A 12749-nucleotide genomic window follows, 5' to 3' on the forward strand; every position below is an offset into this window, starting at 1 on the left:
TTTTTTTTTTTTTTTTTTTTAAATAAAGTAACTGGAAAACTGAAGAACAGAATTAATTTTTTTATGTTCTCTTTTTTTATTGATTCCTTGAAGTACTGCTAAAATTTTAGTTTTAGGCTTTTCTGTAGTTTACCCTTATGCATACCCACAAACATACACAATTACAATTAGAATTGAGTTGAGTATGTCTACCTTGATTCCTGAGGTGGATAGACTTTCTGTCTCTTTGTGTAGAAAGTAAGCCTCATCACTAGACCTGTATAGATATTCAATATTTGTTGTTTGTTGTTACTATTTTTTACCTCAGACTAATAATCTGTTTGAAACTGACTGAGACAGAAAAATGTGGTGTTGCTTCCACTTACTCCAGATTTTGATAGAAGACTTGTTTTATTTATTTCCAAAATTATATCCGCAGGAAACAAGCTGTTTAAATTCAGATTATGCTGAAGCAAAATGGTCCTGGTATGAGAAGCAACGTGCTGTTTTACGAGCACAGAGTCCCTTTTCTCATAACTGATTGATAGTAAATATTTTCCTGAAGAATTATTGCTAACCATGAACAGTGCAACTGTTTCACTTTTTTTCTGTGCTACTTGCTGTACCAGCCATTGTCGGTAATTAAGATCTACAATTCACAATGCAGACGTTTGCACTTCCTCTGGGTCTGTGCTATTTATAAGGCATTTCAGCTGTTCAGAGTTTCTTTTGAGTTTTAAACTACATGTTAACAGGCTTCTTTAATATGCTGTTCCACAAGTAGCATGTCAGATGGTCTGTTCTTCACACAGGCACCTACCTCTGTCAGCTGTGTACATTAGCTTTGTGGGGAACGTTGTAAGATTTAACCATGTCATTGAGGCCAGTGTGCTTGAGAAAACTCTAGAAGGTAGCATGTTATACATTATGTTTATTGCTGTTTGAAGAAAGCAGGAATAAAGTTCAGAGTACAACTTTTCTTTAAATGTTTAAATGAATTAAATGTTATTTGGATTGCAGAGGTTTTGAGAAACACAGTTGATTGCCAAGGTGACTTTAAATTGAAAGAAAAATAGATTTGCCTTAAAGACAAGTGTGTGTATATTTTTGTCAGATCTAGGTGTCCATGGGTTTTAATAGTAATTCAGACATGGGGCACTGATAGGAGCCAGCGGATTGTCTGCTCATGTGTTGCATAACCGGCCACAAGCATATGCCATTGGTATGGGAAGTGCAGATAGGGTTCTTGATCTGTATTAAAACTGATAAAATTTCAAGCCATTTTCAGCACAAAAAGAGAGCTTTGTGTTTTGTTTTTGTTTTGAAGGGCTGGGGGTATGGCTTAGTAGCAGAGCACTTGCCTACCGTGTGACAGTCCCCCAGTTTGATCCCCAGGACCACTACCATCTCCTAAAAAATACAGGGCCCCAGCCCAGAATCTTCATGAGTTATGCCCTAAAATTGGAGTAACAGCTTACAGTCTCCATGCTCCAAGCACCCATTGTTAACAAGAAAAAGAAATGAGAAACCGAAAGCTGTCAGCAAAGTGTTGAAAACTGCTACCAGTGGGGAATCACACTGGCTGTTTTAAGCCTGCAGCCTAGCTATATCGATTGTACACCTTGGTCATGCAGATCTTCGGGCAGAGCAGATCTGTGCAGAAAGGCACAGTGCATACGCTTTTGTTTTTTGTATTTAGGACAGGGTGCACAGGGTCTCACTGTGTAGATGAGACTCATAGTGATCCTCCTGTCTACAGCCTCCTAAGTGCTGGGATTACAGGCGCGTGCCACCTGGCCCAGTCTCTCAGTGCTCACTCTTGATGGCTCTTGAACATAGGCAGAGCTTTTAACAAAGCCATTTCAGGGCAGTTTTGTTGCTGTTTTTTTAGAAAACCTAAAAGTTTGTGCAGTTCTTTTTCAACTGTGATGTTTCTGTAAACTTCTTTCTCAGTGAACTCTTTATGAACCTTTTTTTAGACAGCAGCTGAGGTTCAGCTGTTGGGAACCACTGATCTATCTGACTGAGGCACTTCAATATGCTAGAACCTATTCACATTTCTATCCAGCCAGGGAGCTAATAAGAATGAGTTTGTCTTTGAGGATTGATCTAGATTAGCATGAGATGAGCCCAGTCAGTATCTTCCTCAGTGAAAAAAGAAAGGTTAGAGGAAAGAGGGGGAACGAAGAAAGTTCTTCATCGAGAATCGACATCAGAATTGCCTGCTGATGTGTGTCGGATCACCCACACAGAGAAATCACATGGCTTCTCCAAAAGTCAAACGATCAATTCGCCTCGTTTTGGCTCTGTACTTAATGCACAAACAGTGCGATCTGCGGGGCTGTAATTGCATTGTTAGGGCCAAGGAACAAGCCTGTGCCTTTTCAGCAGACAGCTGGCAGGGAGAGAGGCATGTTGTTAGGAAAGAGAGAGGCAAGGCAAATAAAATTACTGCTAACGCTCAGAGATCGGCAGGAGTCCTACTTGCCTAATCTTACCGGTGGGAGCAAGCGGCTGTTGTAATCCAATTATAGCAGCATAAGCAATTTGTTAGACACTCCGCATAATGTAACAATTTCCCAATAAACTCTGACTTGTAATAACGTCGGCAAGAGTCCGCATAAATCTGCACGAATGGTGGGGGCTGAGCTCTCGGCTGGGGGCTTATAATTGGCGCCATCAGCACGTTTTGCAGAGTGCAGTATGGTGCAGTCTTTTAGTGCAGGAATTTTAAGGAGAGAAGCGTGGCACACGTTTCTTAGAAAAAGGAAAGTGGCCACTAGAAGGGTGGCAGCAAGAAGGGCATGCTCTTGCCTTCACATTACCAGGAATCGTAATGTAGAAAGAAAGCTGGAGGAAGCCGCGTTTCCTTCTAATAGTAACGAGGAGACCCAGGGAAAAGTGGATTCGTTAAATTCCTTTATTTAAAAGGCATTGTTTCTATTATGCATACCCTCCTTCCACAGCCCCATAAATGCTGTTCAGGCAGCTTTTAGTTACACGTTCACAAAATGCTCTTAGCCAGACAAGCCTAGAAATCCCAAATTTAAATGCTTTCTTTGAAGTGTAATGTTTTCTTTACAGCTTGAAAATATATTTTCTTTGTGTGTAGCATAACTCTTAATATTATCTTGTGGAAGGCCAGGTCTTTGTGGGGTTCTGCTCTCTAAAAACATCAGTTAGTGAAAGATTTCAAACCCAACTTGTTTCCTTAGCTAGCTTTCTTGTGCTTATTTTCTATTTCTGAGATAATTGTTTCTCTGGTACTATTACCAGTCAATCTGGTGTTAATTTACGTTGTGTAAGGATAAAATCATATTTAAAACTGTACCTGTATGCTCTTTGTAGAGATAATTTTGACTCCTAAGTTTAGCTCCGTTTGTAAAAACAGGTTGTATACGACAGGTTAGAGCTACCCTTATTTATTGATTAGTGCTTGTGATTACAGAATAGGTCTCATTTACACAAGCTTTTGGAGGTGAAGAGTACGCATAGATTCACTAGCCAGGATTTTATGCTGTTGCCTACTTCTTATGACAGCTGGAGCTTTCACTCCTAAGCTGTTGAAATAGGAACAGTTTTCTTCAAAACACCCTGTTGGCTGTACGTATTATCACAAATAAATATTTACTTTCACTGTGAATATTTCCTTCTATTGAAGCAAATGCTATCTTGTTTGGCTAAAGCTACATCAATAAACTGCAGCTTCTCTAATAAAGCCACTCAGTGTCTGGATTTAACTAATGGCTGATTTTCATGGCTTTGACAGTGAGCTGTGTGCGTTATTTTCTCCTGATATTGTAAAAATAATGAGAGCAAATTAGAACAATCAGTTTACACAGATAGCTCCTGATTGGAGGCGATGGGCAATATGGCAGCGGGTAATCCATCTTCAGGCTCCTGTCACATTAACTTCAGCAGTGTGAAAAGATCAGGTGGGGTAAGCAGGGATCCTGCCCAATCGGAACGCTGAAATTAATGAGAAGAGCATTGTTCTGTGATCAACCTTTTAATTAGCAAGACTGAGAACAGAGGGCACGATGAAGGCTGCACCACAGCTGCACGGTGCCAGGCACAGTTTCTGAAAAGGGACATTAAAAACAACTGCTGTTTTTATATTGCCCTTTTCTTGTTGGGGTAGGCATTGCGTGGCTGTTCTAGAACTGGCTTACAGACTTGAAGAAATACTGCCTTCTTTGCAAAGAAATGTCACAAATATGGTTGTTATATTAGTAACCTATAGACTGTAATTCTGTCAGGGGTCATTTAGGATTCTGAGTACCAGCACTTTCTTCAGCATGTGCTATGGGTTTTACATTTTGATTTTTAAAAAAATCACATAGCCATAGGAATTAAATTTTATAAAGCTCTGCCTTATCAGCTGCTCCGTCCCTTATCCCACTACTGTAGAGTTTTTCTTGCAAGTAATATGTGGGCTTTCTGATTTGGAGCCCTTCTGTCACTTTGAATTATTTAAAAGAGGAGCAGAATATAGGCATTATGGTATGGCATATTTAAATTGAGTTCCTTTCTTGATTATATTTACTATTTTTAAAAGTATTTACTATGCCATTGACTTCTCAGTGTTGAGACTGTTATTTTACTTTATATAATTGAGAAATGAATATCAATCAAGTTTGGTATTTATAAGAGGGAAAGGAAAAAACTAAAGTCTGATTCATCCATATAAAGATGATTCTGCTAAAGTTGTAATCATGCTTAGAATATTAGAAAAAAAATAATCCAAGGCTATGAAAGACTAATGAGCTAAGTTTTTCAGACCAAATCAGCCCTGATTTCAGGACCTTTTTAGAAGCCTTTAACTTTGGAAAGTGTACGCTATAAGGTTTACAGTGTTTTGGTCTTTATACTTTATTGGCTGATAGTTAAAGCAAGTAATATAACATAGGCCAGGTAAGTGAATTAAGGTAGTTTTCCAAATATATTTTTTCTTGACATTGACAGTTAATTGACAGTCATTTGCTTGAGGTACTAATATATAAAGGCTGGTTTTAGGTATTCTGATTACACAATATTTTAGGAAAGCGCCTAGAAAACAGTGTTAAATGTTTAGGTTAGGTAAAAGGCAACTTTTCTCGTAGTTAATAGAATTTGTTTCATCATAATTACAGTTAGTGTAGATTAGCCCTGTGGTACTGTGTGCGGCTCTCTAATCCTCAGCTCATGCCCACATAGTGTGTAGAGAGCTCCCTGCACTGGCAGAAACTTGGGCTACCATGTGAAACTCACTCTCCCCAGTTCTGTCACCCACCTCCTCTTAGAAAACTTCAGTTTGGGATTCTGTCAGAGCAGGTTTTAAAAACTAACAAATAGACTTTTCCTGAAAATATGTTTTTAAAGTTACATGAATGTTTCAGGGTCTGGGACAAGACTCCAAATAATGTGTAGGACTCCCCCCAACACACATTTTAATATACTGAAGTTATTGTGCATATTAATATTTAAAGACTACTTGTTCAGGACTCCTTTTCATTATTCCTTAATCTGGAAGTGGAAGAGTTTTTTTTTTTTTTTTTTTGCGGAACCAGGGATTGAACTCAGATCCTTGAGTTTGCCAGTCAAGCGCTTATCTTACTGAGCCATCTCCCTGGCCCCTGGAAGAGATTTTTATTCTTAAAGCTGTTACGGATTTCTGTGGCTGCCCATGGGTGCAAGCATTCTCTTTTCTCCTGGTTTGACAGCTTCAGAGACCTGGGCTCATAAGTGGTCCATGAATAAATATGTTTTTAGTCATGTAGTGTAAAAGGGTCGCTTACACAGCTGGTGAAACGTGAGCCCTCCTTTTGAACCTTTCAGTACTCAGGAGCTTAGGATCCATACACATAAAACTCTATTCTTGTTTCGTGACTTCAGCTTGTAAAGCAAATAAGCTATGAATTTAAATGATTCTTCCATTCTGTACCAAGTTTCTATAGAAGTAAAATTGTATTTTTCTTCTTTCTTAAGAGTAAAGTTTGATTTGATTTGGTAGTCCTACCTAAGAGTAGGACTAAAAGAACCTAACAGTAGTTCTTCCTGTTAACAGTTAAATTTTTTTCCCCAGAATGTTTTGATTTTTAAGAATAACATTAAAGTAGTCCATTTTTGAGGAGGCCCTTTTTTTGTTTGCTTATAGTAGTAATTTGAGAAATGTTTGAACAGGCTGAATGACCAAGAAACTCCCATTTAATTTCCTAAAAGAACTAAGTTGAGTGAGTCACCTTAAACTCTCTTACTACTGAAGTAAATCATTGGATTGAATTTTCTTTTTTTTAAAGTTCAGAAGGATTTTGGTTTTTTTGTTTTTTGGCTGGCTCAGGATGCCTTCAGGGCAGGTCTAGTAAGCCTTGAGGATCTGGGGATCCAAGCACAGCAACCTGAGCCTGACTGCTGTGTTTAAGCAGTCACTTAAAACAACTGAGCTAATGGGCAGGCCTCCAAGAGGGATTTTCATCAGTCCTTTGGAGCTTACCTGGGAAACTCTCATTTCAAGTTTCTTACGTAGGAATCAGTTGCATCTATGAGACTGTTACAACCCTAAATTTTCTTCTTCTCCTCTGCCCCAATTTATATTTTGGGCTATGTTCTTAGGTAAAGATTGTCATTTTCTTATGTACCTTCAAATGGGAAGGTGCTTATGCCTACTCTTTATTTTCAGTGCTCTACTACTGAAAAGTTTGAAGAGAAAATGTAATACTTACTGTGCCTGTGTTTAGCCGCAGTATGCTAGCTATGTGCTATTTCAACCCTCACATAAGCACATGAGATGGACATTTCCCTTTCATGCAGCTGAGGCAGAAACAAGCTTGGAAAAGTTAATTGTCTTTCCGAGTTTTTTTGTTTTGTTTTTGTTTTTCAACACTGGGTCAAACTAAGGGCCTCACACATACTAAGGAAGCACTCTGCCACTGAGCTAGATCCCTGGCCCAAATTTCAGATCTTTACATTTTAGGGTCAGGTTTTGAATTCAGAGCTCACTGACTTCAGCCTTTGCTTCCAGATTTCCTTTGAGTAGTGTTTAGAGGCCCCATGTGTCTCTTCTCCCAATCTTCACGGCCCGTCTTATGTAGCATCTATTGCTTCATTTGATTCTTACAATACTTTTGATATCTGGCAAACAGTATTACTTTATTTTCCTCCACCCCACACCCTTTACTGCTTACCTTACAGACACAGTACACAGGTCTTTAAAAGATCGAAAAAGGCATCTGGCTCTATATTCCATTGTTCCGCGTAACAGATGGATGAGCAGTGTTACACTGGCTCAGGGTAGTGACTCATTCCTTCATTATTGTTTTAAAAGCTGTTTTGTAAAAGCTTCTCATCCTATTGTCTATGTCAGGATTTGCGTAAGCTTGTGTTGGCAGATTTTTCATACTTTAAAAAAAAGTTATTTTCCCATTTAGGTTTATTAAATTTGTGAGTCTAAAACAGTGTTTTATATTTTTATTCATGCTTCTAGGTGGTTTGTGCTTATAAAGACATGATGAGGGTTATCAGAATTTAGTAATTTTAAGCTTGCTATTTCTGATAGGAGACTCAGGACAGAGATGACCAGCTAAAAAGAAACAGGTTCATAAAGAGCAACTGAAAAGAAAAAAGAAAACAAACATGAATGTCAGTGTTTTATATGCCCCCTCCCCAGGTATTATCTAATGGAAAGACTAGAAACTTTTTTTTTTTTTTTAAAGATTTTTTAAAATTTTATTTATTTATGTGTGTGTGTGTGTGTGTGTGTGTGTGGCCAGCTCAGCCCACCAGGGGGCGGCCCTGGCTGGCATGTGGTGCTGGGGGATTGAACCGTGGTTCCTTTGCTTTGCTAAGCTTGTTCTAAGTAGGTGCTTTAGACCACTGAGCCATCTCACCAGCCCCCAGACTATAAACTTTTGACAGTTAAGGGTGGCATAAAATTTCCAGGATAGACATACTAAAAAGCATGTAAGAGGTATTGGCTTATATGTAGCTCTAAGACTATGACAAACAGAAATGTCAAAATTTTATTTCTAGAAGAATGAATATAGGGGGCTGGGGAGATAGCGTGGTAGAATAAGCGCTTGCCTGGCAAGCACAAGGTCTTGAGTTCAATCACCAGTTCTGAAAAAAAAAAAAGAATGAATATAAATTTAATTATGATTTGTACCTCAAATATCACTTCTGTAATTTAATCCACATTTTCTAAGAATATCTAAGAATATAAGAATTTAATTGTATAGATTCTTTCTAAGCCTGGGAGCAAGCCAGAAGGGAAATAGGGAAAGCCATGTTTAAAAAGAAATGGTTCCTACAGTGTTAACTATGGAGTCTGCAGCGTGACTCTGTAATGGAATATCATGGCAGGGGGTATAATACTGTAAATAAGATGAATATGCCACTTGTGGATTAATGGGCAACCTAAAGAGTGGCTTTATTTACATCTGTGTGAGGTTCATTCTCAATTTGTGTACTTTCTGTTATGATTGCAGTATTTATAAAATCTCATATTAAGGAATCTAAAAATCAGTTTTCTTGAATCTTGATTTACACTTATTTTTTGAAGGATTAATAGAACATTGTTTTAGACCAGTGGTTGTGAACCTATGGCACATGTGTTAACTGTGTTTTTCTTTTAAGCAAAAAATAAAAGTGTAGATGGGTTTTTTTAAAAACTAAAACCTCTGTTCTAGTTTGAGGTTTAATTGCAGTGTTGGTACTTTGCCATTTGGCACTTGATCCCTAAAAGGTTCTTCCTTAACTATTTTTAGACTTTAAAATTCATAGATTAGAGGACTCTTCACTTTTATTTGAATAAAACTTAGGAACAGGTAAGTTCTGAAATTAAGTACACGAAATGTAGCTATTTTTTATATTTTGTTCTGAAAGATAAGCTATTACATGTATCCAAATTACAATAGATCCCATCTGTGCATTGATGGTTTTCTGGACATGATGTTGTCAAAGGTTTGGGTATAGAGTAAACTTGAATATCTTTAGCCTAGGGTACTGTAAGATTCACTATCTCATGCTAGCAAGCTAAAATGCAGTGAAAATAAGTATTGTGTGAGAATTTTTGAGTCTACTATTTGTTTTTTTGTTTGTTTGCGGTACCAGGGATCAAACTCAGGACTTTGTGCTTGTCAGGCAAGCACTTATTCCACTGAACTATCTTCCTGGCCCTGGGTTGTTGTTGATTAGAAATTAATACTATTATTGAGGCCGGGGAGATAGCTCAGTAGACTAAGCGCAAGGGCCTGAGTTCAATCCCTGGTTCTGAAAAAACAAAAACAAAAAAACCCCATATTATTTAGTATTCTTGAACTGAAAAAGGAAAGATTGTCATTATACCCTGCTTTCCCTCAAGTGAAGTTCCTGTAGTATTTGCACTTGCACAAAATAGATTTTCAACTTATATTTGTTGACTCTGGCTAACTTTAAAAAAAAAGCAAGTGGTTGTGCTTGGGCATTGGTGATTTCTAAGGTGAGGTCTTCCTGTATTTCCCATGCTGGCCTCAGATTTTTTTTTAATTTTTTTTATTTTTTGCAGAACTGGAGATCGGACTCAGGCCCTTGCGCTTGCCAGGCCTGGCCTCAGATTTTTTTTTTAAAATTTATTGATTGATTGATTGATTGATTGATTGATTTAGTGTGTGTGTGGGGGGGGGGGCAGCTCAGCCCACCAGGGGGCGGGGCTGGCTGGCTGGCTGGTGCTGGGGGATTGAACCGCGGTCCCTGTGCTTTGCTAAGCTTGTTCTAAGTAGGTGCTTTAGACCATTGAGCCATCTCAACCAGCCCCATGGCCTCAGATTTTTATCAGTTGATCTCCTGAAGAGCCAGGTTACAGAAATGTGCCCTCTTCCCAGCTGTGAAATGTGTGGGGTTTTGGGTGGTGGGTTTTTGTTTTTTTGTTTTTTTGTTTTTTGGTGGAACCGGGGATCGGACTCAGGCCCTTGCGCTTGCCAGGCAAGCGCTTATTCCACTGAGCCATCTCCCGGCCCCTGAAATGTGTGTTTTTAAAGTACTAAAGTTGGGCAGGGGAGACGGCTCAGTGGAATAAGCGCTTGCCTGGCAAGCGCAAGGGCCTGAGTCCGATCCCCGGTTCCGCCAAAAAAATAAAAATAAATAAAGAATTAAAGTCCAGAGATCAGTTGGATGTGGTGGTGCATGCCTGTAATCCCAGTGCTTAGTACTTGGGAAACTGAAGCAAGAGTATCACCTCAAATGCAAGGCCAGTGGGGGCTACATAGTGAGACTCTGTTTCCAACAATGAAGTAAAATAAGATAAAATAAAATCAGACCAAACAAAATCAAATGAAATCCAGAAATTACATCTTGAAATTTGATAAACTTTTGGCACCATTATTTATTGAATATTTGTAATGTGTCAGGCATTAAGCTAAAGGTTTTATATATATTCTTTCTTCATATAATCCCATTTTACATATGGATAAAATAGAACTCAGGTTAAGCAACTTACCCAAAGTCAAGAAATGTGTGGTACGAAACTGGAATCTGAGCCTAGATATAGTACAGCTCTATGCCCACATGCTTTTAGCCACTGTTTGTGGATTTTAGTGCATAGAAATTAGGGTATAGGGCCGGCGAGCTTGCTCAGTGGACAAAGGGCCTGCTTAGGCAAGCTTAGGTAAGCTCAGGGACTGTGATTCAATCCCTGGCACCACATGCCACACCAGCCCCATCCCCAGGTTGGGCTGAGCAGCCACAGAGTCCAGGTGTAGTGGTGCACACCTGTAATGCCAAAGCTGGGGAGGCTGAAAACAGGAGGATCACTATGAGTCTGAGCTGCATAGTGAGACCCTGTAACAACCAAATACATTTTTAAAAAATTAGAGTATTATATATAGCAAATATATACTATACAGTAAATGATTCTCTGTTGGGCCTATTAAATGTTTTCTTTTTAATGTTAATAATTCACTAACGGGGCCAGGGAGATGGCTCAGTAGAATAAGTGCTTCCCTGGCAAGCGCAAGGGCCTGGGTTCAATCCCTGGTTCTGCAAAAAAAAAATTTACTAACAACTAAGGACTGGGGAGATAGTTCAGCAGCTTAAATGCCTGCTTAGCAAGCACAGGTGCCTGAGTTTGATCCCAGTAGCACCAAAACTAGGCAGGATTTGGAAATCACAAAAGGATATATAACTTGGTATATAAAAACATACAGTAACATATCTTAGATTTGTTACTGTTCTCTTGTACTCATAGTATTTTTCTTTTTACCATTCCATATGAGATGGTAAAAATTAAAAATACCTCAATTAGCAACCACAAAAAAAATACAACTGTTAATTGAACCTTGTTTTTTTTGTTTGTTTGTTTTTTGTTTTGCAGACCTGGGGATTGAACTTAGGCCCTTGCACATTCTACTGAGCTATCTCCCTGGCCCCTGAACCTTGTAATAGCCTCTTGCCATTTGTTAGGCTTTTCTTTTTCAGCTTTGATTGTGTGTAATAAAACTGTTGCTCAATTAATGCCAAGCTTCTGAACCAATTGGATGTCACAGAAGAGAGTGAAATGAAGTAACCAAAAAGAAGTATACAGTCACCTTCCTGTCTTGTGAATTTAGACCCATCATTCTAGTTCTAGTTCATGACCTACTGCCCCCAACCAAAACTATGGGAATCGATAGAGAAGCTGTAGAAAATTCCATCTTAGGAAAAACACAGTTCATGATTGAGGCTCTCAGCAAGTTAATGAGTAACTCTTCATACAGTATTTCATCCCTAGTTCCAACTGCTCTTGGAATGAATGTGGCCATGTTATTGTAACTATCAAATTTAAAACAAAACCAAACAAACATAGTAAACTGGTATCTTGGCTTTGTGATGTATACGGGAAAGACTCAAGACTAGTAGTATTCATGGTAATATTTTGGCAGAGGCTGCTTGTGCATAACCAGAGTATGAGAGAAGTCATACTGACTGGTATCACTCTTCATTTCTCATGCTTAAAAATGAAATGGGAAAATTTTCCCTTAGAAATTTAAATCTCTCTTTTGAAGGGATTCATATGCTTTTAAATAGGAAGTGATTGCAAAGTAATTTTTTAACCTTGAAAGTATAAGAGAACCACGTCCCTTGCACCTGGCTGAGCTTGCCTAAGCAGGCACTTTAGACCACTGAGCTATTTCGCCAGGCCTTTAATTTGTTTTTAAGAGTAGGGGAAAGATTTGAAATTCCAACAATGAAGAATAAAGTCCCTTTTATATCTGGCTGCATTCCCAGACTGGTTGCCTGTAATATAATCAATGAACTCTTATACCTCCTCCTATTCTGTTTTGATTGTGTACGACTTAAAACACCCTATCTAATATTACACCTTTTGTGGAACCCCGACGTGAGTAGATGATGTGGGATGGAAGCACTGATGTCATCATACTTCCAGGGGTTGAGGTGCCCTGTAAAGAAAGGAGTTTTCCACACGGGAGGATATAGGCTCTGGGTTGACTAGGTCTCTGTTGTCCAGGGGTTATCTACTGCTAAAATAAATACTTGGTTTAAAATGGATGGAATTAGGTTAAGTGTTTGCAGCCAACCTGCTATTCTCTTCCACCAAAGAGCAAGGTTCTCCTAACACTGACCTACTGTGCTCCTCTACAATACTATAGGTACAGTGGTTATGCAGCCATGAAGAAGAAAATAGATGAGACTGGGAAGATTTTTCAGTAGGAAGTGCTTTTAGTAGCATGTTTCTTTGTTGGTGGAACATAATGTTCCCACAAATCATGAATAAATATTCTGAATTCTCTAATATTATAGCAGTTGTAACCATTTTTAAG

At 38.7% G+C, this 12749-nt stretch overlaps 1 protein-coding gene across 1 annotated transcript in view; it reads left to right on the forward strand.

The window, feature by feature from the left end:
- Positions 1–12749, forward strand: part of Btrc (beta-transducin repeat containing E3 ubiquitin protein ligase) — a 159331-nt gene that overhangs the window by 92430 nt on the left and 54152 nt on the right. Inside the window, exon 7 of the mRNA XM_012514803.2 lies at positions 1505–1527. Coding sequence (XP_012370257.2) covers positions 1505–1527 — 23 coding nt within the window. The remainder of the gene's footprint in view (positions 1–1504; positions 1528–12749) is intronic.

Source organism: Octodon degus, unplaced genomic scaffold, assembly GCF_000260255.1.
Source record: "Octodon degus isolate 3935 unplaced genomic scaffold, OctDeg1.0 scaffold00042, whole genome shotgun sequence".
NCBI classification, from domain to species: domain Eukaryota; kingdom Metazoa; phylum Chordata; class Mammalia; order Rodentia; family Octodontidae; genus Octodon; species Octodon degus.